This window comes from Leiobunum rupestre, chromosome 5 (assembly GCF_980474605.1).
Source record: "Leiobunum rupestre chromosome 5, qqLeiRupe1.1.hap1, whole genome shotgun sequence".
In the NCBI taxonomy this organism is placed as follows: Eukaryota; Metazoa; Arthropoda; class Arachnida; order Opiliones; family Sclerosomatidae; genus Leiobunum; species Leiobunum rupestre.
Window position 1 is genome coordinate 53,481,833 of NC_143388.1, and position 27,582 is coordinate 53,509,414.

General features: G+C 34.6%; 1 protein-coding gene across 1 annotated transcript; it reads left to right on the plus strand.

Moving 5' to 3' along the window:
* The first annotated feature begins 637 nt into the window (after positions 1-637).
* LOC149945290 (uncharacterized) lies at positions 638-24,531 on the plus strand. Its single transcript, XM_090175602.1, has 3 exons — positions 638-888; positions 22,658-22,789; positions 23,775-24,531. Exons 2-3 carry the CDS (start codon positions 22,667-22,669, stop codon positions 24,162-24,164), a joined length of 513 nt encoding a protein of 170 aa, XP_090031728.1. The 5' UTR covers positions 638-888; positions 22,658-22,666; the 3' UTR covers positions 24,165-24,531.
* Positions 24,532-27,582: the final 3,051 nt, after the last annotated feature.

A 27,582-nucleotide genomic window follows, 5' to 3' on the forward strand; every position in this document is an offset into this window, starting at 1 on the left:
GACATACTTATGAGTAATTATGTTACATATGGTTGTAGAGTAAATGAAATAACTGTTGATATAGTATTCACTATTTTAATTCTTTCATGGAAACACGGATAATAAAAGGTCATTTGTAATTTTGACCTTCGATTTCGTTTTTATCTATAGTAAATGAAACTAGATGTACGCTAAAAAATGAAAGTAGAATTTCGTAAGACACATTACATTCGGAAAACTCCGTAATAAAAGTTACTGCTTAATGTATCTAGCGGCGATGATATAGGAAGCTCATCCTATGGCGTTCCCATTATCAAGGCAAAGTGTCGCTCAGAACAGAGATCTCTTATCTAAACGGGCGCAACGTCATACGAGCGGGAGCCAGCGGAAGAAAAACTAGAAAGAGAAGGCCCTTTCCAGGAGGCGACGGGAGCGCGGAGGCTGGTGGGGTTTGGGGGCTGGTGGCGCGGGGGGCGGGCTGGGGAAGGGGGCCGAGGTCTCCAATCTGTTGCTGCCTTCTCGATGCCTCGTTTCTTTTCCGTGACGCTGATGAGACTGATCGTAGAGCAGATAGCGAAGCCAGAGCCGGCGTTCGCGATTTTACGGGGGTGGCGACCAAGTACTTAAATACTGCCAAACAACTCGTTTTCGAAAGAGTTCCGCGCAGCAGATCCGAACCGGAAAGATTAGAGCCGAGATATTCTTCAGAAGTTTTGGCCACGGAAAACATTGATGCTCGAAGCAGTGGCTCTCACGGACGCGTTCAGATTTGCTGAGATAAATTAAACGGCTCTTTTACTAAAATTTCGTAACCGCTTCCTTCGAGATAGACATTCAACGTTAGAATTTTCTTTGAAGCGTTTATAAGTTTTAAAAGTTTGTCCAAGTACGCGGGAAATTTACAACAAGGTAGGATTCTCCTTTTTTGTTAAACATTTGGTTTATTAAATGGGCCCCTGAGAGCAGGCCTGACTCCCAACAATCACTATTGGGCGCCAAAGAGAGTAGTTTTACTTTGGACAGAGATACACTTTAGCGATAATCTTAAAGATAACAGTTGAAATCAGTCCCACTGGCTGGACGGACCCTGGAAGTTGTATCTTCTCTCACATCGCTTGTTTTTATATATTAGAAACTCAAAACAATAATTTTGCGATTGTGCTTTTACTTCGATAACTTTATTATTCAGCACTTATAAAACCTGAGTAAAGTTGTGTGAATACAATAGATGTAGCTAATAGGTTGTTGACAAAAATAATAATTTTTATTTGTGAATGTTTTATATCCTAAACTAGCCGAAGATATTATATTTTATTAAAAATTATAACTACTGGTTTTTGAAATAATTGTTTTTGGTCTGAAACACCCAAATGCTTCTCTTATTGCTATCCATTATTTAAATTCATGAAATTTTACATAAAATTATTATGAAAAGAAACGAAAGCTTGAATCGAAGTATTTTAAGAAGAATCGCGCGTGTCGAAGAAATAATGATAAAAAAATTTAATATTTTATTTTATGGTAATACATATTCAACCTTTTTAAGGAAATTCACACAAATTTTCATAAATAGGATATCCAATTTCACATGAGTATTTGAACGGTTGAAATAACATAAAAATATTTTAGATCAAAGCGGAAAATACTATTAGTTGTGCTGACTCGAATATTGAAATATAAAGCGATAATTCAATTTGGTTAAAAAAAAGACAACACTAAAATCCAAAAATCGAGATTTTGTTCTGTTCAGTTCAATTAGTTTGTAATTCTTGTATAACAAAATACAAAATAGCTTTCTACAGTATAAATGGTGATATTTTTTATTTGATTTTTAACAATTATATTATTTTAGTATTTTCTCTGATCTTAAAATACGATCTTAATTTTTTTTAATAATTATACTTATCAATTTATTTATTTTTAAATAACCCTGTGACGTTTGCTAAACAAAAAGAGTAACGTGGTTTGGATTTTGAATATGGAAAAGTTAATAATATGTCAGTAAACCTGAACCCGCGACGCTCGAGACTACAAAGCGAACCCATGAAGCGTTAATTTTTATAACAAAAAGACTATACTAAGTTTTTTCAAACTTTGATCTATGATACAGGACAAACTATGAGAGCTAGGAAAATTGGCGATGGACCTTTGACCAGGTTTAACTACATAATTAAATTTGAAATAAATCCATAGAAAGACATTTCCCATAGAAGAAGTACGACGTCCTTTAAGCATGTGGAAGGAATTTCAATAACTTGAGTAAATGCAGTATAATCGAACACTTAAATCATTGCAGGTTTGGTCGGAGTAAATCAAATATATTTTAAAAACCTTTTTTTTTTTATACAAAATACACATTCTTGATCCCATTTTGTTGGTTATATTTTCCAGTATTTTCAAAAAGAAACTCTAATATATTGATAATTTTAAAATTAAAAAATCACACTAATTTAGTTTGGGGACGATAAGATTAAATTCAGTTTTGCATGTGTTATTTATGATGGAATATTTTTGTTTTCATCATTTAATTCAAGGTAATTTATTTGCGAAACAAAAATTTATCTGTGACGTATTTATCGAATGTACTTTGTTGAACGTCTCGGGAATTATTATCAATGTAATAGCTTAACTTAAATAAACTAGTTTTACTGTCGCTTTTAGCCATAATCATTAGATTATCTAAATGCATCGATTAACCGTTTTACATTTCAGCAAAGATAAAGTTTAATACGTGAGGTGATTCTCATAAATAAGCGTATTCAATAAATGGCTCTGAATAAAAACGTAACACTAACACACTAAGAAAAAGAAGTTGCATGGTGAAGAATTTCAGTTTAACTGATATCTGCAGATTTTCGAAAATAATTTATATATTTTTCACAAACCTCAAAAGACCGAACCCGGTGGACTGTCGAAATATCTTGCCAATTTTACTTTGATTTATTTACATGTATGTGGAACGAATTTCTAAGCTTAAGCTGTAACCTCGCGATAAAAGGTTCGTACCAGAGAAATAAAATTGAAATGGGCAATCACTAGATTGGCCGTGTTAGAGTGTCACACGGAAACGACCTCGCCCTTCGCTCGTAAATTTATGGATAGTTTGTTTGTGAAGACATCAAAGAGAAAAGCCCCGCAACAGGTGTCCGGCTAGCTGCCTCCAGGGACCCGCGGGATGGAACGTGTCGGCGTGTTAGGCCTTTGCGCGGTCGTTCGCCTCTTCTTCTCTTAAGTTCCTCTTTGGCGGCCCAATCTATTTATCGCGTTGCCAGTGAAGAATGGGCCGCTGCGGTGATGATAAACCATTATTGCCCTATGAATATAGAAGAGGACTTTTTTATGGTATCTCTTGAGCCACGGTCACACTAGAGCTTAAAACCTAAGCTCTAAAATGAATCCCAAAACAATTAGTTAATCGTGTTTACTATACATACAGTAATAATATTTTACATTATTTAGAATTTGATTTCCATTATTTAAAAAAAGAGATATTTTACTTCCCCGCCTTGTCGTTTGGAAAGCGATTCTAAGCGAATCGACTTGGACGAGTTGCTTCCTGAACTAACCCGAAGAGGTTTCTAACGCTGGTTTTGATTTTAAGGGTTAGTATGAACCTGGCTTAAGAGATAAGTGTGCGTGAAACTTAAACTTTCCCAGGCTTACTGCGATCCTGTATTTCTTCGAAGAATAGAATACTTATTATGTTCAATTTCTTAAACTATTTCTATAATATAAAGATAATTAAAAATTGGTAAAAATCTCTAGGCAGTGTAATTTTTAAATTGACGTCATTAGGTGAGTTAAATTTTAGGATGGGATTAGATGTATGCGATTTGCTGAATTTACTGCTTTCATTGAAAACTGACTCTAGCTTGCTTTAAAATTTTCATTCTACTAGAGTCGTTTCTAATGATCATCGATTCAAATTGCAGTTTTTTTTAAGAATTTTTTAAAAACAAAGATAATATAAACCTCTTACCCTAACTAAATAACTGCCTCACTCTTACTGAATAACGTTTACCACTTCCTGCCGGAACTCCGAAAAACATAACCCCATCGTTGCCATGGTAACTAACTATAATGACGCGCTGTTCGCCTCATCAAAGTAAGCCGTGATGGGACAATATAGTGACCGATGGAGGCCGATTTATCGGAGGTCGGTAAACTCTCACGAGTTAGAAATCCGTTAATTAGAAAGCTCTTAGAATTCGAATCTGGGATACAAAGTTTTTTTTTATCGTTGTTGAAAGAAAGTACTATTTTTTAAGTTTGAAGCTTTTAAAAAAATACTTTTGATTGGGATAGCGTTTCGATCTCGAGGTAGACTTCGAATCTTAAGAATATAAATATAAGCTCAAACATTTGCTAAGCTTTCAGAAACTTAAATATTACCATTAGGAAAAACACTGGAAGGGGAATATATTATCACTTTATGAAATTAGAACACCTCGTCAGTGAATATTCCTGTTTAGCATAAAAGTACGGAAGTGGGAGCTTTTCGTTGTCTCAGTTCTTTGTAAGGTGCCTTCGTAATAACCGGTGTGCTCCTAATTGATTTATAACCCGCTTGGCTTTCACAGGCGTCCACTGGCGCATTGTGGGAAAATATTAACCTGCCCGTCACCAAAATTAGAAAATAAAGGGATTAAGGGGATTAAGATGACCCTGCGCAAAGTCGCACATACGTCTTGGGATTACTACAGGGCTTAAGCCGAGTGCAATAAAACTCCTACGCAGGCGTCAACGTGTTGAACGCTTCACGCGGACAAAATTGATAACAATAGATTCGTTGTTTATAACAACTTAATCAATTTCATTTCTATTACAAAAATAATTCTAGAACCTTGAATTTAGTTGAATCTACAGCCACTAGCTGTCATGGAGTGTTAATCTCAATTTTATTGGTCAAATCTGACATTCAAATGGACTTTTACTGGGTTTTAAGCTCTAGTGTGATCTTGGCTCATGATATAATCTTTGTGCTGTGTTAGTATATATGCTATATATTGATCCAAATTTTATGAAATAATACCCAAGGTATCACCTTAGGCCCAAGTCATCTAGCGACTTATAATGCCTTTAAACAGGTGGCCGGGTTACAATTTGTAGGAGGGTGGTGGCAAGCCCTTCAATTGATTTAATTTCAAGGCAACTAGTATAACTTGCAAGCTTCACTCGCTCCAAATTTTAATTTTTTATTTTAAATAAAAGTTCTTAAAACATGTACTTAGAACATGCAAACAATGTTTTATGAAAGAATTTTCGTATGGTTAAATCAATAATATAAATCAACTTTTAAAGGTAAAATTAATAATAAAATATGGCTTTGAATGTATTTATTTATAATTACTGAAAAAAATGTAGTTACTCGAAATCTTAGTCATGATTGGATCTCGACTAGTAAGCTACTTCTTTTTTAAAAAAAAAACAAATCAGCTCCGTATTTAAAACTGACATCTTTTCACTAAAAGGGCAGAGAAAAATTCTACCGTGGTGCCCGCCGATCGATTCAACATTGTATTTCACCTTATGTCTAAATAAAGACATTCTTGACATGGCTTTGAAGCGAAGTAGAAATTATTTATTTTAAATCTCGTCTCTTTCATGGCACGATATCAACCACGCTTTTTCCTAAATATCAATGTATTTCCAGCCACATGAAATCAATGTTAAATCCTGAAAATTATGCTACTTTGTCATTCACCTTTAATTTCTAGGTACCAAGAAAATTTACGATAACATTTAACGGGTTGCTTCTGTTACGGTTCCACGATTTGCTACGAGGCGCATATTAACAAATCGACGAAATCTTTTCATGGACCATAGTACAGAATTTTGTCTAAGCTACTGTATTAGATCTAGCTTCGATTTTGTCCTATCTGCGTCTTGCGTCGTCGTGTACATTAATTCCCAAAAATATGAAACAGCGATCACCAGAGAGCAGTAAGAGATATAAAATTTCAAATCGTTCAAAATTTAATACTTTTGTTGTTCAATTTGTTTATTTTTAATTTTGGAGGCCCTTTATTTGAACTTGAAATATTAATACCTCTTATGTAGATCAAGTAGGTAGCAACCCATCAGTTCCACTAGGTTGAGAGTAGAAAATTTTTATTAATTCAATTTTACTCTAAAAGAACGGATTATTTACGAGACTGATTACGCGTACTCAATTGTTCCTTAAATCATATTTATTATAACAATAGGTACTAATTTTCGAAATAGTTATCACGGTCATCCGGCAATCTGTAAAATGAAGGAATATCGCTTTATCATGCCCTTGAATTTGGGAATTTGGAAGGCTTTAGTTGCATAACCAAGTTAAGACGAAAAAACTCGAACGTCCAAAATCAAGCATACGATATACATTGCTCCATTTCCAGAGAATTGGTCGTCAGGGAATGTGGTTTTATTCAAATGTCAAAACGCTCTTAAGGTTCGAATTCCCAAAAATCGATCGCGTATTTTGATTACGATATTTTTAAGAATTTTTTTTATGTCCACTTAACTTAAATATTCCGCTAACAAAACATTTTAGAAAGTTGTACTTTATTTAGGACTTTTTAGGACGATTTTATCATTAATGAATTTCAAATGAGAATCCATTCAATGTTTGGGGGCCCTCCTTGGAATTTTAATATAGCATTAAGGTGAATCGTATAGCTATAGTGGAGTATAATCGCTATATTGCATAATTTTATAAATTCGGTATGATAAAGTAGTGAATTTATACGTTTTTTAGGAAGTTTAAAGAAGAAAGTTTGATGGTGGAACTTTTTTTGTTAAGAGATCAGAAGTGCGCTAAGCCTTAAATTTCAAACTGAAAACTCCTCTATTTCAACCATTTTCTGTAAATTTGGGTTAGTGTGTTCCTGCTAGATTCCTTTGAAAAATATTATACCAAATGTAACATAATCACTCATAAGTATGCTATAAATTCATTTTCTTTAATTTAACTTTGATCTCGGGATATGACGGAAAACACGTCATCAGATTTACTGATGGGAAATGGAAGTTCATCAAGCCGATTTTGAAAACGTGCAGAATTAGGCTCGCGTTAACATTGATAATCTACAGAATAGCTCGTGCTAGCGGTCACATGATTACGTTTCTATGGTAACCGTTCAATAACCCCTGGGTAGAAATTTACTATTTCGAAAAATTCTGTGTGAAACAAAGTCTCATTGATTTTTTTTAATTGGGAATAGATATACAGAGGAATACTTATTGAGTGGTTATGTTATATATGATTATAATACACACACTCTTTTCGTAATATTGCTGAAATATCCAATCGCAATGTATCAGAGAGTACGTTTGGTTGATTGCGAAAAGATAATTCAAAATAAAATAATTTTCCCTCAATTCAAACCCTCCCAAACTTTTCGGAATAGTTCATTTTATCTTGAAGTTATTTAGCAAGTTGATGTTCAAAGTAACAACATCGTTATCCTTTCAATGAATTAGAAGTCTATAACGTTAAATAATTCGGTTTAACTTGGAAATTTACTGCAATTTGTCTTTTTATTTCAACAAGAATGTCTAAAATTTCATATTGCAATTCACCGTCGTTGTAGCGGTGACACAATTATAATTCAACGTACGTAAATACCTCTCCATGTACATTACAAGAAGTGAAGTTAATTCATGGCTTAGAATTATTTCTGGGAAAATATGAACTGGCTTTAGTTGCAACGCTTTTCAACTGTCTTCAGTATTATTTGTTAGACGGAGACCAAACAATTGAGTTAGCGCAACCAAATTGATAAGCTTGAAGCGTTGACTCTGGTATACAAAAAGGCAAAAGATTGATCACTATTAGCTTAATGTATTTGGAAGGGTGTTAACTGTTGCAGCCGAGAAACGGTGAAAATGAAATCACTTACCGCTCGTCAAGGTATAAGCGTAACTCGCATCAATCAATTTCCTGGGCACACCGTAAGTCCTGAAGATGTCCAAGAGCGGAAAACCTCTAAAAAGGACTGGTGTGGTGGACGTGTAAATTTGGTATGAGAACCCTCTCTTACCTTAGGGCCGTCACCAACGAGAGGGCCATGCTATTCCAGACCAAACCAAGAATTTATTAAACATCTCTTATATTTCCTAGTGTGTATATGTATATAGTTTATCGTTAATATTATAAAAGAACTAAACTCTAAATTATTAAGAATGAAACTATGTTTATCTATCGAATTTATGGTCCAACAAACTTTTAAACTGCTTTTAATGGTAGAAAAAACAATTCGAGATATACTGATTTCAAATTGCGATCTTCAGGGTTCCTATTTATCTAGGAGCAACAAACGCAGCACCCCACACAAGGAGAAAGCAACTCGTCAAAAGTCGTGGATATTCGTTTGTACATTTTTATTGGTTAAGCTTAGTTTCCACTGGGCATATTTTTCGTTCGGAAATTTTGGTTTTACTAACAAAAATATTTCGTTTTCGGTTTCGTGACGATTTGGCATTTTCACTGAAATATTTTACGGACGATATTTGGAATATAGAAAAGAAAATGCCTCCCATAAGAAATGACTCGATCTCATAATTTGTAATATAGCTATTATTTTGTTAGCGACCAATATTTTGAAGAATAAACTAAAATATAAGAAAAGATGTTGGATTCGAGAAATTCTTCGAAAACGCGAAGATCAGGGATATTTTAATAATTTAGTCCTCGAAATGCAGTTTGGTGAGAGCCCTCATTGGCCACGTAAAACTTTACGGGCGAAAAAAATAGAAATTGACTTTCGTCCGCCGAAAATCCGTTTTCGTTGACGGCCGCCGTAAAAAATTTCGGCACGACAGGTTTTCGTTCGTTTTTCGGTGGATATATGCCCAGTGGAAACTAAGCTTTAAGCTTGTTTTCCACTAGCGCGCGTCATAATGTTATTTTCTTTACGCGCGTAAAAACGTTTGAACGTTTCAAAGCTGAGAAACGCGTCGTTGCGCGCGCCAGTGGAAAACAAGCATTAGACGCTTTAGCGCCTGCTGCTGTCGGAAGGGGAAAATTCGGAACTTGTTTCCCCCTTTCGGTAAAACGTTCAGCGTAAAGGTCCGCCCAATGAAATTTGTACACAACACTGCATTAGCGTGTTTAAAGTTTAGCTGCGTTCTCCTTGTGTTTGTTGCTCCTAGCTATTTATGGGCTAATGGTTTATTATTTTAATGAAATTAATCCAGAATAACTTAAGTCTACCGAATATCATATAGAAAAAATTATAAATTGAATAAATCGGGTAATCAAAACTATGGTAAGTTTCTGTTTTACCGTTTTCATGACAATAAACGAACTTGCTATGTGCAATAGATATAACTTAGCTAAACTAAATGTTCAAATATTAAAGAATACATTTTTCCTCCTTGGAACCTCCTTAATGAAGACCGTTCTTAATTTGTGTCTAAAACTTTCGACTTCTCATTAACTCTGAAACTTGTTAAATAAAATAAAGTTGAAAGAGTTTTCGAGCTATAATGTTAAAACTCTAAGTAATGTTAGTCTATATTCATCCTCAATTTGCTTACGCGATAAATTCGCAAATAACAATTTAACAATTCGAGATTATCAACCATTTTAAAACCCGTGAAAACGCATTTTAACAATTTATCAAATTTGAAAAGATCAACCTTTTTAAATCTCTATATTGTGAAAATAAACAATTTGTTAAATTGATATGACCAACTATTTATAAATTTGTTTATATGCAAATTAACAATTTAACAAAGTCATATGATCAACCATTTTAAAACTTGTAAAAACCCAATTTAATAATTGATATGATAATCTATTTATAAAATTATTAACAAATTACCAAATTGATATGATCAACCATTTCGCTACATGGGATAACGAAACGAAACAGATTCGGACGGAAAGTTTCATTTCAAAATGCAACGGATCGGAAACGGTTTTAAATATTACATCAGGAAACTTAAGGGAGTGGAAACCGAATCATAAGGCGTAAGAGGCGCTCTTTGTCTCCACATTTTAGTGAGTGGGGAATAATTGATTTCAAAGTTCCTACTTCTGGTTATGACGTCAATTCTATAGAGCTCCACTTATTCTTAGCTATCACTAATGGATATGAAAGCAGAATTTGTCCCCGCTGATCTAGAGCTCCTATAACTGATTTAGTTTGCTTTAAAACCACGCGTCATCTAGATTAATAATAAATTAAATACACCAAGTCAAGTTTACCGATTAAATTAAATATAGCGTATTTTGTAAATTTATAGCTTGCATTTTTCATAAAATGAAATTACATTTTTTCCGATATTTCTGAAGGTGTAGCATTTTCCTAGAAACGCCTGTGTGTTTAGTGTCAGTGATCCGTATATTCATAAACGTAATTGATTTTTCCCCCATTAGAATGAAAACGTTCGTATTTTGAAAATATTCTCATACCACAATATTAAAGATAGAATATTTGGACGAAAGCTTTCTCGAAATTAACCCAAATGCATTTTTTCTGGGAAACCTCTTGTTTGTTTTGGTTGCTCCGTTGTTTAATCCCTCCTCTTCATTATTCCCAAGTGGTGTTGCAATATGCATAAATTATTATAAAAATAATGTCAACTTTCAGTTTTCAAAAATAATAGCTTTATCTATTACGAGGTCGATTATCTGTCACTGATTTTATAATTGACTATAAAGAAAGATAACAAAATGGATGAAACATAAGCCAATTATTTTGAAATATCGCTTTTTGGTTTTCAACTTAATATTATCGTTCTGCGTACTCTAACTCTAAACAAAGTAAATGAAAAAGATGCTATTGCGCTGATAGAACTCAGTGATATAGTGGCTTTGCGTATAAAAAAGCGTAGTTATTAAAGAGTTGAAACTCTTAATTTAAACGACTATCGGGAAAAAAATTCAAAGTGTAGAAATTCAATTAGATGTTGCATTGTCTTTTCTACTCAAATTGAATGTCTAGTTAATAGTTAGTATCAACTGTTTAAAGGTGTAAAAACCATTTTATATTCTTTAGGAATTAGTTTAATAAGAAGTCAGCTAATATTTTCTTAAATCTAGCGACCCTTAAAAATCGTTTAATAATTTAGACTATATTCCGTTTTGTTTATAAAAACTGACAAATCATTCTTAAATTTGCTTTTCTGTTACATTTCCATAGAAACCGTGTTTACCGAATTCCACTCGGAACATTGGAGAAAAAGGCTTATTTTCATTGTGCCATTGAAAAGGTTTTCGTGAAAATAAATCTCGTGATCAAGAGTCATGAAATAATTATGAATTGTCAAAGCAAAAACTCTTGATGACTTAGCTGCACGATTTAGAAATTTACTATATGATTTTTCTCGGGTGTATTGATCACGGAACGGTTTTCGTCACGGAGCTCGAAGTGACTTACGTCATATTCCGTAAACAAGGTTTTAGAAAAATAACTTAAATGGCGTTCCTTTGAGCGATAATGTTTAATGAAATAGAACAATCGGTTTTTAAGTTCACAGAATTCAGAGCTAAAACAAATGGCTTTTTTTCGGCATATATTCTATTTTAACCAGAACTCTTTTCAGTCTCGGTAATCTAATGGCCCTGTAAAATTCCTTTTTTCTTCAACCAATTAACGGCCTTTACTTCGACCGAATTATTCCCGCTCAGAGAGAATTTGCGCAGAAAAAACTTTATTACCGGGAAGAGCAGTCAATAGTCCCGTTTCGTATCAGCTGACTCTTTTTCTAAAGTGGCGTCTTCTCTTTGAAAATAGTCTTAAATGAAACTAAATTAATAGGACATTGTCTTTGAATGTCGCTTCTATTTCGTAAACGTAAACATTAGTTTAGTCTTACGGTAAAAGGCGTATTTTACATCGATTTTGTTAAAACCGCACCACCAAAAATACGTAATCCCCTTGCTAATAATAGCACCATAAACAAAAAAATATTTTTTTTACCACGAGGTAACTAATTAAAGTGGGTAAACTAATATAAACGATAAAAATTGTAACTTACGACTGTAAGTTAAAACAATGAATAATTCAGCAGCCCATTCGTTCCCTTTTAGCAATATTACTGCGTTACGTCATTTGTGAACAGCCTTTTTGTTTTTCTTATCTTATTTAAAAAAGCAGAAGTAAGTTATAATTCCTTAGGAAAGAAGTGTCAATTTAATCTATTAATCACTGGCTCGAGTCCGTGGGATGCTAAAATATCGCCAAATCACGGATTTGTAGAACGCATTACAGTCCGAAATTTACCAAGTCTATTACTTTGATTTAAGAGGATAAATCTTTGAATTTTATAACGTAGGGATATTTATATATTAAAATAGTATTAGAAAATCCTTATTTGACAGCCTTGACGGTTTTTTGAAAAATCAACGGGAAGATATATAAAATATTAGCAAGATAGATGGATTAATATTTCTTTCGAATAATATTTTTTATGTACCAGGGTTAGCCAAGTGGATACCAGTCGGGTTTAATCCACCCAGATAAATCGGGTTTAAACCACTTAAACAAATCCGGATTTTCCTAAATTTCGGCCATTTCATCAACAATTTCCCGGACAAATCTTTTCTATTCGGTGGCTTATAACCTGGGCGCAATGGCTTTATCATTTCCGTAAAATAGGCATTATGATGACACTGGCATACTAATAAAATACTGAGAACTAAAATCTCTGAAAGAGAAGTAGTGAGCAAAGCCTAATTTCCACCAAAAATATGTTTCAGCTAAGTGTAAAACGAGCGCGAAAATTCCCGAAACGTTCTCTCGGGCGGTCTAGAGATAGGAACTATAAGCAGACGACGATTTACTAGTTTTACGTGCTTAAAAGGGCTAGAAATAAGGTTAAAAAAGCATATATTATTATTTTTGGAAAAATCTGGATTAATCCTAAAAAAACCCGGTTTTAATTAGCAAAATACCATACCAGAGGATTTTTCTAGAAAAAAAACGTTTTTTTTGCCAACCATTTTATGTACTTCTGTTTAAGAATTCAATGCTATTGTGGAGTGATTGACACTTGATTGAAACAAACTATAACGTACCCAAGTCTTAATTTATTATTTGGTAACGAGGGGTAGGTGCTGTCTAAAGAGTATTTGTGTTGTTTTTCATTTCGTTTGATGATGCCCAATAGACGCTTAAAAACTTTCCAAAGGCTTTTCTCGCCTAGAAATAAGTTTAGAAGTTGGGGGTAGGAGGAATGAGAAACATTTCGAGAAAGCATAGCCTCACTGCTTTCCAACTTTAATAGTCACTGAGGTTTTTCTACAAGTTTTCACGTTAATGATCGTGCATTCAATTAAAAATATGCATTTTAATTTATCGAGTTCAAAGTTATAGCTAGCTTTATAGTTACGCGAGCCTTTTCTCAAACCTTTATTTCAGAAATAGTATAGTAAATTTATTTAGATGGCACCACGTGCTCCGTGAGGTATAATGATTTACTTCTACCATAGTATTTGTTTCTAGGCGACAGACAACAAGTAAAAAATGGTATCTGCGCATGTCCGAATATCAACCAATCTGTTGCTCCCTTCCTAAATTGCGTCCAGTTTTGAAGGAGTTTTATCATCTATAGGCTTGGAGCTAAGAAAAGATAGCGCCATCTATTTAATACCTGTCAACTAAATATGTGAAGAAATAACAGACGACTTTTGAATATGAATGTTCTTTAACTGAAACGTTCAGCTTTTATATCGAGATAATTTGGAATGAACAGATATATTTCACAAAATCGATTTAAAACTCATTCGGTAGGCAGCGATACTTCTGTCCAAAGTTTAAATAGCATAATGATTGAATGCCTTTTAGTAGCAACAGTTTCTATTGCTCTTCTATATTTTCGTTAGTGTCTCTTTAATTATAAAACGCTAAGAAATATGAAAATACCTACAACTAAGGCGAAATAATTAACATAATTCGAATATTTAAGTAGGTCTTTTAGAAAAATTTTGCTTGAAAGATTAATCCTGATGAGGCATCTCGTAGTTTCCTTCAATTAGTCGAACTCACCCTGTCCCTTAATTCATTAGCAAAGATGGCGAATCATAATCATAAGATGGCGAAACATAATCATAAGATGGCGATAGAGGTTGTAAAAAGGTTGTAATTATATAACGGAAATGTAAAGTAGATAGAATCTCTAAGACATTTTTACAAAACTTCGGTATTAGGAATGACTTATAATATTCTTTTCCGTAAAACAAGCCTTGTTTGGTCTATTTTAAGACAATAAACTCTCCAAACAATGTTACGTTAAAAACTAAAATTGGATGATTAATCTCTTTTATAAGCATCGTCTTTTATTATGTTTTGCAAACGTTTTACTTTTAAAACTAGGCTCTTATATACTTCGTCGTCTGGAAAGTTTTCTTAAAAAAGGTTCACGTCCTAAATTTTATGTATAAGAATTTTACGTGACCTATTTCTAAGCGGAACCAATCAATTATCAAAACTTCAAAAATCTATTTTATTAAAATATTTGTTAGCTCAGGCTATAGTAACTGCCACCTAAATTCCAAAAGCAGGTAATTCAATTTACTAGAATTATATTTTCCTTGTATTTGGATCCTACGTCAAAACTAAAGCAATGAAAAGAAGTACCCCCATGATTTGAAGCTGGAATCCATACCTCTACTTGGAATGCTTATCGCAGCAGATTTTCGTCTCGATTTGGCTGACGGGAGTTTTTTTTGACGTCACTATGTTAACTTAACAAACAACAACGTGAGAGGGGAGCGCGCGCAGAGGGGATTTTTTCTCTATTAGGTGGGGCCATCGACAAATAACATAGGGACTCATTAGGCAAGCATAGAAATGTTTGCCCTTTTCTGTCTAGCCTAACTAACGACGCGCCCACTAGCGCGGCACTCTGGAGTAAGAAATTTAGGACAAAATGGCAACATCCAAACGAGTCAACGAGAAGTCGCTAATAAAAGGAATAAAAATGTTTTTTGAGCAATTTTGATACAGGACTAATTAATTTTGTGTTACTATTAATAAATTTGGAATAGTTAGAAAATGAAATGAATCTTTCTAGTCTTGTGTTTAGAATATTTTTTTTTTTGATAATTGCTTATGACTTCTAGGCCTTTGCTAATAGCTTTTTTTCTGATATTCTAAACAACGATTTTGAAAACCTAATATGTTAAATATTATAAACAGACTGATTAATTACCTTTCCAACTAGTGGAACTGAATGTGGATATAAAATAGTTGGTCCAGATTGTCCTATGAAATGTAGTGAGCAAACATATTTAGCACTCTTCTTGTAGTCGAATTTATCAATCTAGGCCAAGTCCCAACTGCTGTTCAATAACCACGTTTAAAATTTTGTAAATTGCTTTTTAGGGTTTGGAAACCTATAGTATTTAATCCCCTCAACTTCGCGCCTTGAATCATTCTTGCAGTCACCATAAAAACACTTTTTTACCGTCATTTTACGTAAAAAATTTAAATATTTCGTAAATAAACAGCAATCTACGAGGCAGCCATATTGTCCTATATTTCCCAGTCGTTTAGCGTGACCGTTCTTGGGAAATTTTCCTACCGGGAGTTTGGCTTACCTTATTAGTTCCTATGTTATTTGTCGATGGTGGGGCCAAAGCCGTCAGAGTGATCTTACTTTACGCGATACGGCATTCAAAGTAGAGCTATTGATTCCTGTTTGAAGTTATAAATTTTTTCTTTAAAAAAGAAATGTAGTTTTTAATGAAACCTGATTTTGAAAATAAGCTTATTATAATATTCATATTTATATAAAAATTTCTAGTGGAACTTCATTAATTGGGCAGTAGGTAGGTATTGGAGTATCTCAGCCCAAAGACAAGCATTAAAGACTGTACAGCTTGTAAAGACCTAAAAATTAGTTTTCCTATATAACAGGCTGAGCTTTTCGTAAGACCCGATCCGAAAATTGTCTGTGCTAAAGCCCCGGGCCGTTTTGGGCGAAATAATTACACTGATAATTGAGGCGCCTTCTTCGACAAAACATCAATTCAATCTTTAAATTTTCCAAGTTTCGATCGTCGGCAAAAGATCATTAAAGGGAGTATAACCGTAGTATTTAAAGGGACTCTCAAGGAAAGTGTGAGGGGTTGGAAGTTGGTTCCAAAAAACGTCACTGAAACGTCATCAGAGTGTTACTTTGTAATTGCAAGGAACGGCGATCGAATTACGTATTATAAAAAGTCGCTTGATGACTTAGGCCTAAGGTGGTGCCTTAGGTATTAGCCTTTCTGATTATTATTATTATTATTAAATGAACTTCACAGCTTTTCCGTGAAAGTCCCTTTAAGGTCAAGCTTCCATTTCAATAGGTGTTTCTATAAAATAGAACAGTAAGAAATGGAAATATAAAATGTTTTTATCTGCGTCACGAGCACAAATTATTTAAATGCTTTACTGGCACGCGATTTGTGCACGCGGGTTTCAAATAACGAAAGAGCTCGTGTTTTCAGTGCGTGGTTTCTACCTTCAAGATCAACAGCTTAGTGACGTAGACAAAACATTATTCCATAACCTCCCGTATTTTTTAGAAAAAAACCTATACCAACATACCATTGCCAGATATATTAAAATAAGTTTGGCAGATATAAGCACAAAGTTTCTACAACGCTAAAGACTGTCGATTGATAGTCTTTGGTTACAGATTTTTGAATAAAAGAGGTGCCATGCACATTTAATCGTGGAAGTTGCTAAATTGAATAATGACAGTCAAAATTGATGTGTCACTATCAAATGAAGCTTTTTTTAAGTAATCCTTTACGTCGAGTCCCTAAGATACGCATGTATCTTTGAGTTACAGCTAACAAAAGTCAACGAAATGTACTCTGACAGCTCGTTGGTTGTATCACAGATTGAACCGGCAAAACTAGAAATGTCCAAGGAAAACTATGGTGACTGACGATTCTCATAGTTTACGGCGATGATTTGCTCACGACGTGCTAAGCTTGACTTGGCGCCGTAACGGTGTTATGCCTTGTCTCGAATAGAGCTTCTTTTCTCATTCTCTAAGCCAAAAATACTCAATTTTATGTGGAACCAAAACTAATCCTCGTTTCATAAATTAAATTTCTGCTAAATCTATTTTCTGAGTAAACATCGTAAATTTTTCCCCTGCAGCGCCGTTTCTAAGCGACGGCAGCCAGCCAATGATTTTGAAAGAACGCGTGACGTCTTACATTTGACGTAGTTTAAAATCCGCTCGTTTTTTGAGACGTGTTCGGAGCACGGTGGCAATGGATCCTTAGACGTTCCAAGTGTTTGAGTGTATAGATTACTTATTGAACTAAATCGTTGTCCTAATATTTTTACAGAGCGATTTAAATTTATCTCTGACCATGCTTTGGGGGTACTCTAGGGGTAATATTGGTGGCAAATTTTACTGAATTTCAACATAGTGGCTACAATCGGCGTACGTATACTACGAAACAAGAAAATCGATAAGCGAAGTCGCAATCGAATTTTTTTCCCAAGTCCCGTCTATATCGTACAATTTATCTAACACTGTGTAAACTTGATCAATAAATCCAAACAGCGGACAGAACCGCCACTCGTGTCTGTTACTCTCGCACGCCTCTCGACTTTTTGGAAAGATTAGTTTATACATTTCTATTTCTTTGGTGAAAAATGTCCAGGTGGGAGACGAAGGAGGGTACAATTGGATGCCAGGGGGTGACGCAACCACGAAACCCAACACCTTTCGGTATCTTTCTCATTTTGGGCGAAATGAAATATAATAGGAGAGGTTATTTCGTGATTGGATTTGGCCATTTATTGAATTTCGGAGACCTTCTTTGATGTCGGTTTTTATTTATAATTGATTTCCTCATAAGAAATATGATAGTATTAAGCATGACTCTGCAATATATCGATTAATGGTAGATTGGCGAGGAGCAATTGCGTGATCGGATGTGGAATCGGAACGGAAAACTCGTCACACTCGGCGGACTTTGTTAACACAAAAAGTATTTTGCAAAGTTATCCACCCAGTGGTGTTAAAGGTTTTCCCTCTAGGTTATGTGGTATCCCGTTTCATTAAAACTTGCTAAGGTTAACGGTAATAGTAAGTGTAGGGGACAGTTGGCACGTGAGATATGAAGCGCGATCTACCACACGCTAACGTAGTTTCTTTTCAAATTATAATCTAATATAAGTGGGTTTCCCTGGAGTTCTCAAAAATCTACGAATTCTCTAAAACATTTCAAGCGTAGTTTTTGAATAACGTAAATTGTTAATCAACGAAAGTTAAAAAAATCATTAAAATAATGACCACGGGCAGTGGATGATAAAAATTATAATTATTATTATTATTATTAATTTTTTTTATTGATGCCTTATTTTAAATACAAGAAAATTTTTTAGTAAATAATACATCACCCAAAAATGGCACAGAAGCAAAGATTGCTTGAGCATGGCGAGGGTTACATAATAAAACATATAGATTTATTCGGCAAACAACAAAAATAAACAAATAACTTTGAAGGGAGGGAATAACAAACAGAAAATATAATTTTTACCTATATAGCATAATAAACATATCATACAATTTATATACAGGGTCTTTTTTTTTGCTCGGAAAAGTGTTTTTTTTTTCAAAAACTATTTATAGTACCGATTTCAAATTTGGAAGGTCAATTCTCTATACCGGGGGACATCAGTTTGAGAAATTTGAGCGTTTTCGGTAATGTTTTTCACCAATTTTGAAAAATTATTTTTCGACCACTAGGTGCGAGATAAAAAATTTCTATTATAAAGTTGTAGGCCGTCATCGAAAACCCTTAAAAATTGTTCACTCGACGAAAAACAATTTATTTATCAGTGAAAATTCGAGCTTGAAAAATTTACAAGTTGGTGAAGCCAAATTACGATTGTTTGAAACGATAATTGAAACCGAATTACCTAATCCAGTTGAAACTTTGGTTAAAAAAACGACCGGATTTAAAAAACACGAGGCTCTAGGTCAATCCTAAACATGCATTGGGTATTTAAAGGAAAACTTTGGGAGATTATTATCAGTGTTTGATAATATTTCGAACAATGCCTCGTTATTCAGTAGCTGAGCGTACCGAGATAGTTGCCATTTACTATGGAGAAGCAGCGCAAAACCTTAGAAGAGTGACTGAAATCTTCGCAGAAAGACATCCAAATGGAGCACCATCTGTAAATACAGTAAGACGAGCAATTCACGATTTCAATCAATTTGGTAACTTGCAACCTAGGTTTCGCGGATTGGGTCAACCGGATTTAGACTTCGAGAACAATGTACTCGCTTCCTTTGTGGCATATCCCCGTCACAGTTGCGCTAACGCCGCTGCTGATTTGGGTTGTTCTGCAAATCGTGTGTGGAAAATTCTTTGTAAGAATCGCTATCACCCATACAGAGCTACGCTCCACCAAGGACTAATTGACGGAGACCATCAAAGACGTTATGAATTTAGCAACTGGTTACTAAATGCTGTCCAAGAAGATAGACAATTTTTGTGCCATGTTTTGTTCTCCGACGAAGCGTCATTTTCTAGAGATGGGCCCTTTAATCATCAAAACAGCCATCTTTGGTCTGACATCAACCCACATTGGGGTTTTGAATATCATCACCAGGTTCAATTTGAACGGGTCAATGTTTGGGTTGGACTTGTTGGAAACCGTTTGATTGGTCCCTTTTTCCTGCCGACGAACCTCAACGGCCAAAGGTATTTACATTTTCTACAGAACGAACTGAGTGACGCAATCGACGACCTTCCATTGGCTGAAAGACGTCAGTTGTGGTTTCAGCAAGATGGCGCCCCTCCGCATTTTTCCCGGCAAGTAACTGAGCACCTCAACAACGAGTTTCCTGAAAGGTGGATAGGGAGAAATGGTCCAGTGCATTGGCCAGCAAGGTCACCTGACCTAACACCGCTGGATTATTTTCTCTGGGGATTCGTTAAAGCAAAGGTATACGCCACGCCCATTGAAACCAGGGAGGAGCTCATTAGACGAATAATCAGTGCTTGCCGAGACGTCACACCAGAAATGGTAGAGAAAGCGTTTGAGAACTCAATTGTCCGCGCACAAACCTGTGTTGCAGCCAATGGTGATATTATTGAAAATGTTTTGTAAAAATTTATGTGAATAAAATATCTGCATTTAAAAACCAAACGTGTACATTTTTTCAAGTGTGAAAACTCTACTACGTTTGTATTAGACTTGTTCCCTTTTCAATTATCGTTTCAAACAATCGTAATTTGGCTTCACCAACTTGTAAATTTTTCAAGCTCGAATTTTCACTGATAAATAAGTTGTTTTTCGTCGAGTGAACAATTTTTAAGGGTTTTCGATGACGGCCTACAACTTTATAATAGAAATTTTTTATCTCGCACCTAGTGGTCGAAAAATAATTTTTCAAAATTGGTGAAAAACATTACCGAAAACGCTCAAATTTCTCAAACTGATGTCCCCCGGTATAGAGAATTGACCTTCCAAATTTGAAATCGGTACTATAAATAGTTTTTGAAAAAAAAACACTTTTCCGAGCAAAAAAAAAGACCCTGTATATCGATATCAATTAACCAAGCTACAGTTTTAGTTTTAAATAAAGATAAAGTTTCACATTCTTTTATAGTTCGATTTAACTTATTGTATGATTTAGGGCCTAAGTGTGTTGCATGTTTTTGGCAAATTTCTTAAGACCTTTTTTTCAATTTCTATATTTCCACTTCTAATATAACGCGTCTTATATACTAATGTTTCTCTAATTTTAAAAGTATACAGGAGAATTTCTTTCGCGTATAATAATAATAATTATCAGCTAGGCTAATGCCCGAGGCACCACTTTTGACCCAAGTCATCGAGCGAATTAATGTCTTAAACATGTGGACGGGTAACAATCGGTAGGAGGGTGGTGGCAAACCCTATATGCTTTGAGCAGCAGAGACTTTAAATACGGTTTAAGTTACCTTCAGTGGCGCCGATCGCTTTTTTTCCCAATGGGGGCCGAAGCTCACTAATAAACTTGGAATGAGGCTGCTTGCAACACTTTCTTGCTACGGATGCTTAAAGGTAAATGGCCTTTAACATCGGTGGTCTTACCAATGGGGGCAGAGCCCCCATTGATTTTTCCCAATGGGGGCTTCGACCCCGCCGCCCCCATGGGATCGGCGCCACTGGTTACCTTTTTACGCTGGTTACCTCGAATTGTTTACAAAGTCCTTTTTTACATTTCACACGAACCCTAACCTTAATGTTCGCATTTCCCTGCTGCTTGATTCTGTGCTTGTTGCAGCCTACTTCCAGGGGCTAGTAGGAATTATTTTGAAGCTCTCTGGCTCTCTTTTAACTCATCGTAGGAAAATGGGGGAAAAACAGGCATACTTCTCAACTCACCCCCTACAGTTTCTTGAAAGTTTTGCATAACCTTTTGAAACACCCTGTATATTGACTAGTCGGGTAGGTATTTTCTAACAGATTTTTCATATTTGGAGTATACTCGTATGGCAAATAACGTTTTATTAAAGGGCTTGGGATATAACCCCCCCCCCCCCATCTTGTCTACAGCTCTCGTGGCTTCCCCTTCTTAAGCGTGACTTGCGGTACCATTTCCATACGCGGAATTTAACCTCATCATTAAAAAACCCCTCGTTTCTTTGCTAAACCATTAATTTTATTAATTGTTCTCTGAGATAACGGTATATAATTAAGTCGCAAGGTAATAAATGCTATATTTAACCTTAATAGTCATCATTTCTAATTAAATTAAAATAAATTGTATTCATTGAATAGTTTCAAAGATTTGTTATAGGGGTTTTTGCACCTAGGCGCATTAGGGCTGCCCGAAGCGGAGGGGTTCCAAATGTTTTATTTTAATATTTAGTCTTCATTTTTGAGGGTTCATGCAGGCACGAAAATCACCTCGCGATTAGGGGCCTCAATTGGAATAACTTACCTCTGGGAGGAATCTAGACGCAATTTTTTTAAAAATGTATTCAAATTATTTTCTTGTCCCTTTGAGACAATGAGGCCCTATAGGCTTTCAGCTAAGTGGCGTAGCCAGGATTATGTTTCGGGGAGGGGGCACACCATTGAAAAAAAAGTAAAAAAATAAAAATATTTGAACGTACGACCATACGTTTCGCGGGAGGGGCATGTGCCCCCTGTGACCCCCCCTCCACTGGCTACGCCACTGCACTGTTAATTTCATATTTTGAATAAATATGTAATTTTATAACAATATCTTTATCTAAGTGTATGCTAGCGCGGAACTACATGTAAAACATAATAAAGATATTTAAATATTTTTATATTTGATGAGCATTTCAAACAAACACATATTTTACATCAATACAAGGCAAAATTTAAATAAGTATATATTTCCCTAAAATCATAATTTATTTATTTAAAAAGATGTTTTTATAATGGATAATTAAAGGAAAACGTTTTCGCAAATCAAAATTATTTTTTTTTGGATAATTAATAGTCTATTATTTGATACATTACCCAGAATCGAAATAATTTTATTTTAAATATTTAATAATTTGTGAGACGATAACTAAGCAACATTTTTTTTCAAAATCAAAATAAATATTTTTAGAAATATTTCATAATTTAATATTAGATAATTCAACGATAATATTTCCCCAAAATAAAACTTATTTTCTAATAATATTTTCCAAAGTCATACTGTTAATCATAACTAATTATAAAACTAAAATGATTCTTTGATTTTTCAGATTGTTCACATGAACGCGACTAATCTGTCGACAATAATTAAGAAGACACACCGAACAATGACGTGTCCGCAGCTGATCTCCATTTCTACGCTCACGTTCACGCTTTTTGCTCTTCTCATTCAAGCATACCAGGTAAATGTCAAGCTAGTTTTGGAAACCTAATCCGAGATATTTTGGCAGATGAAATATGTTCATCCGACTTAAAGAATGGCTTTTGTATTAGAATTCCTATTTGTTTCTGATAATAAATAATCATTATAACAGAGAGATAACTACTCTTTTAGTTACCATTAAGTTAGCTAATGGCCGACGTGAGCTCTAACAGATGCCGTATTTTCGCCCACCTAGCACACGGCTAGTGATTTTGCATGGCAAATTTTCTGCTTAGAAGAAGAGAATTCAGAAGCTTAGAACTTCTTCCGTTGTGCATGCCAACTGCTTTACCTAAATAACTCAAATTTCCGAACGATAAAATTAGAAATATCTCTTAAGATGGTCACTTACGACAAGAGGCGGTAGACAGAGAGGCGAAACAGATCACAAACACTAGAATTTCTTCACAGAGATACTTAAAACGGACCACATAATTAATTGTTATTATTTTTAAATTTTGATAATCCGTGGTTAAAATCGTGAGTCGCCATCACGGTAACTTTTCAGCAGCACGAAAATTGTGTTTTCCATTTACGTGCCGAAAATTATGTGTTCACTGTGAAACTATGGGTACGTTCAGCAGCGCTCATCGGACTCACCGATTACTAATCGGTGATATCGGTTTCCTACTGTACGCACTTTCGCGGTTTTCGGTTTTGACGTCACGATAGTCATCGGTTACAAGAGTCGGTTTTTCCGATGACTGACGTAAAACTACTATAAAAGCTACGCCATTTAAAAAAAAACACCGATGGCCGAATAAAAGCGTTCAGCAACTTACGACGTCATTATGACGAAAAAGCTCATCGGTGGAAAATATCAAATCCATCGGGTTTTTCCCGTTGACTGCTACTGAAAAAATTATTAAAAAACCAATTATTAAAAAATGTTATACAGAGAAATCCTTATGACTGTTTTAAATACAAATATTTTCTTATTTTAGTCTTATTTTGAATATTTTTAGACGGAAGCCATTCCGAATAGCGTAATTCCAGTGGAAAGCGACTACGCAAATGAATTCGAAGAAACCAATCCATTCCAAGACGCGGAGAACGACGTCACGGTGCGCTACTTGAGCGACACCCCTGAAGTGAGCAAACGCTTTTTCAGCCACCAAGGCGTCGACTACCCCCTCTTGTACCGCAGCGGGAGGATCCCCATTCGCATCAGCAAGAAGGCGCTCAGTCTCTTCACGAGGTGGAGAGGAGGCACCCCCTACACATCCGGGGCCGGATTGCAGGACGCGGGGGCCAACAGCGCCCTCGGGGCCCGCGATATCGTTAGCGCCGTGTCCAGGGGCGGACCTTCGGCCAGCGGGAGACCTTCGGGCCAGCCGCTGCGATGGGGAAAATGAAAATATTCTTAAATGTCCTTGCTAATATTTTAAGTGATATTTCTAAAAATGAAGCGGTTTTCTTTAGTTTATTATGAACTGGGGCAGACAAACAGAAGTGCAATACATGTATAATCATAAGTAACGTTATAACCCTAAGTATGACAATAGAACCCATGTCCGTGCATATCATATGTAAAATGAGGCTGACTCTAATGGAAAAATGTAAGTCATTATCCAAAGCGTAGTAAGTTACCTTATTGAAACCAAAATTTTAACCTAACTAGGGGAGCTTTGTCATAATGAAGCTAAATTTAAAATTTATATCTGTTTGAGATATTCCGGATAAGTACCTAATTTTGCGAGCGGGTAAAATATATATTAAAAAAATATCGAAATTTAATATACATATTACAAGCGAGATAATTTACTTAATTTGTAATTTCGATCTCCTCATGTTAATTTTTTTTCTGAAATGATGTAATTGATATTATCTGCTTGAAACTTCACGCTGTTTCAGAGACAATATAGTAGAGGGATAAGCATATCTATAACCATAAAATTAAATAGTCTACGTGGGTTTCGGTTTTTCTATTGGTCAATCAAATTTTGAAAAGTTATCAAAATGAAGGTTGATGTAAAGCGGGTGTTTTAAATGTTAATTTTTATTTGTCAACTTAATCATTTATTTTTTGTGCAATAACGTTAGCTTTTATGTTGAAAGCCTTTTAAATTTCAGTAGGCCTTGGAACTCAAATCGTTCATGAAGTGGTTATTGATTGACGTCATTTACAATATTGTTTATGGCACTGTGAATAAAAGGATGTTCTTAAACATTTAAACAAGTGTCATACTTACCATCAAATGTTACTTATGATGAGATTGACGGGTGCCTACGGACTATGTCTCATTATTCTTTGCAATATACTTTACCTTAATTTTTACCTATGCCATAAGGTTATAATTAAGTTACCCATAAGTGTGTCAATTCATTATCTTGGCCGTGTTACTGACTTCTCTAGAACCATTTCTAGAATGATCCATTGGCGGATTAACCAATAGGCTAATTAGGCAAGGTCGGGGTGGGCTTAATAAATGTTCAAGCCTAGGGTTCTGTTGTTAGTTGATCCGCCAATGGAATGACCACACTTTTTAAGACTTCAGAGAAAGTTAATTGGCCATATACGCGCTATATTGTTTGAAAGTTGAATATTTGTCACTTAATTCATATTTATCTCTAATTATTTAGTCCAAATGACACACTTAGGGATATTTTATATACTTATGCCACTACGAACAGCTAGCAGACTTTCATATTTCCTTCTAAAGCGTATCGACAAATTATTAAAATATCATTGAAATTCGTAGACTTAGGATACCCAATCATTTAAAATGCTCGGAATTGTGTATTCACAAAATTTCCGAATTATTTAACAAAAGTTGGTAAAAAGAAAATAATTTTAACTTATTTATTTGAATTAAAATGGTATTTATTTATATAATTGTTTGTTTTGTTTAAATAATAGGCTTATCCACTTTCGATTATTTAAACATTTTACAATTATTATTCAAATATTGGTTATTTAAATAAATATTATTTAAATATCACCGAACTTATTTTATCCATGGATAAAAGTTAATCGAACGCCGACCTCTAAGCATTTTGCACCACTTCTAACTTTTTCAAAATAAATTTTCTAAAATAAGTATATCCATGAATCTATTTAACCCATGAATATTCAACTGGAATACCCTAGGTCACCTCTGGCGACGCGTGGGGTGGAGCCAATTTATAGTGACGGAGCCGAAGTAGAACTCAGCGTTAGTTCCTAAAATGACGCGATATGGTTATGTTTCCTTTTTGCAGTACTTATCATTAATCTATTTAAATAAATAGATCTATTTCATATTATTATTAGAATAGATTTTATTAGAATAAAATGATAACAGAGCATTTATTATTTAATAATAATATGGCAAAAATTGACTCAGGTTTTCTTCCAAAGTTTCACCGAGGCTTAGCTTTTCAGAGATAGTTTGTATGTTTAAATTGTTATAAATCTCACAGACACTCGATAGCATAAGATTGCTTTCAAAATATTGGAGTAACATTCCTTTTTAATTTATATTTTTATACTAGAAAGAATTATAACTGTAAAGCTTATTTTGAACAAAATAACGTGAACCGTACCTGAGATGTCATTTCGCGGCTATTCTGCTCTCCGAGCTCTCGTAAACTATCTGGCGCTAAAATGACATCATTTCCGAATTCGTTCTTATTGGCTTAAAGAGTAAATCACTCGTATGGCGCGAAAATAGGCTCCGCCCCACGTTCCCTCAGAGTATACCGTGGCTAATGATAGAGTTGGATATTCATGGGTTAAATAGATTCATGGTATATCGAGGCTTAAAACCATGTTTCGGAAGATAAGAGGTGACACTAAATACGAAGGTCTTGCTTTTCTGAATTTAAGGAGGCATCTTGTTGGTGAAACCATTAGGTTCTTAATTTTCGGGTCATTACAAGAGCAAACGGGCCGGTAACGTTTCTCCCACCGATAATTTTTCTTCTTTTTAATATCTTGGCATGGCGCAGTGCGGTGAAGGACACATCTCTTCTCAAATTTCTCCTTTTAGTTATTTTAAGACCGTAAGCCAACAAACGGGATGCTTGTTAAAGGCACAAGGGCTTTATAGGCATAATTCATTCCGTTCCCGAACTCACTGTTACCCGCGATCACTACCAAAGGCTTAAATACGTTCCGCTAAGCTATATTATATTAGATTTTTAGAGATAAGTTAAATATATTGCCTGACACAGACTTTAAAGTTCTTGTGAAAACATTATTATTTCAATAAAATTTAATGATATAAGTAAATATTATTATTTTATTCAAAATTACTCTATTAAGAAAATATTATTATTTAAGGAAATATTACTCATTTTAGTAAAATCATTATTTTATTTACTAAAATAAGTAATTTTTACTATCATTTAAAATTAAAAATAAAATAATATAATTTCAATGAAGATCATTATTTTTATACAATTTTATATTTTTAACAAATAAAATTATTTAAAATATAAATGTTTTTAACGGTTAAAAATGTTGATATGGCACTTCCGATGTATGTCATTAATAAAAAAATATATAAAAATTATTCAATTATACCATACATATTAAGTCGTTGGCTTTGTTCTTCTGATTAAATTCCCAATAAAACCCAGATGAATTCGTTCTTCGACAGTGTGCTGTCATTAATTACGTTATAAAGTAAATCCTACGCGTGCATGATTCGAAACGTCAAACGCGTCTAAAGGGTCTGTAGGAACATTTGAATGTAAACAACGTATAGTTGGAATATTTTGGGCTTTTTGGCGCCCCTCCAGAAGACCTCTATAGAGCGGCACCCTGTTCAACATTAACCCTGTGCCCCC

Bases quoted from the DNA above. Each gene is read 5' to 3' on its own strand.
- LOC149945290 (XM_090175602.1), top strand. From the start codon at position 22,667: ATGAACGCGACTAATCTGTCGACAATAATTAAGAAGACACACCGAACA. The intron at 22,790-23,774 runs GTAAATGTCAAG...GAATATTTTTAG, and splicing joins TTCTCATTCAAGCATACCAG to ACGGAAGCCATTCCGAATAG.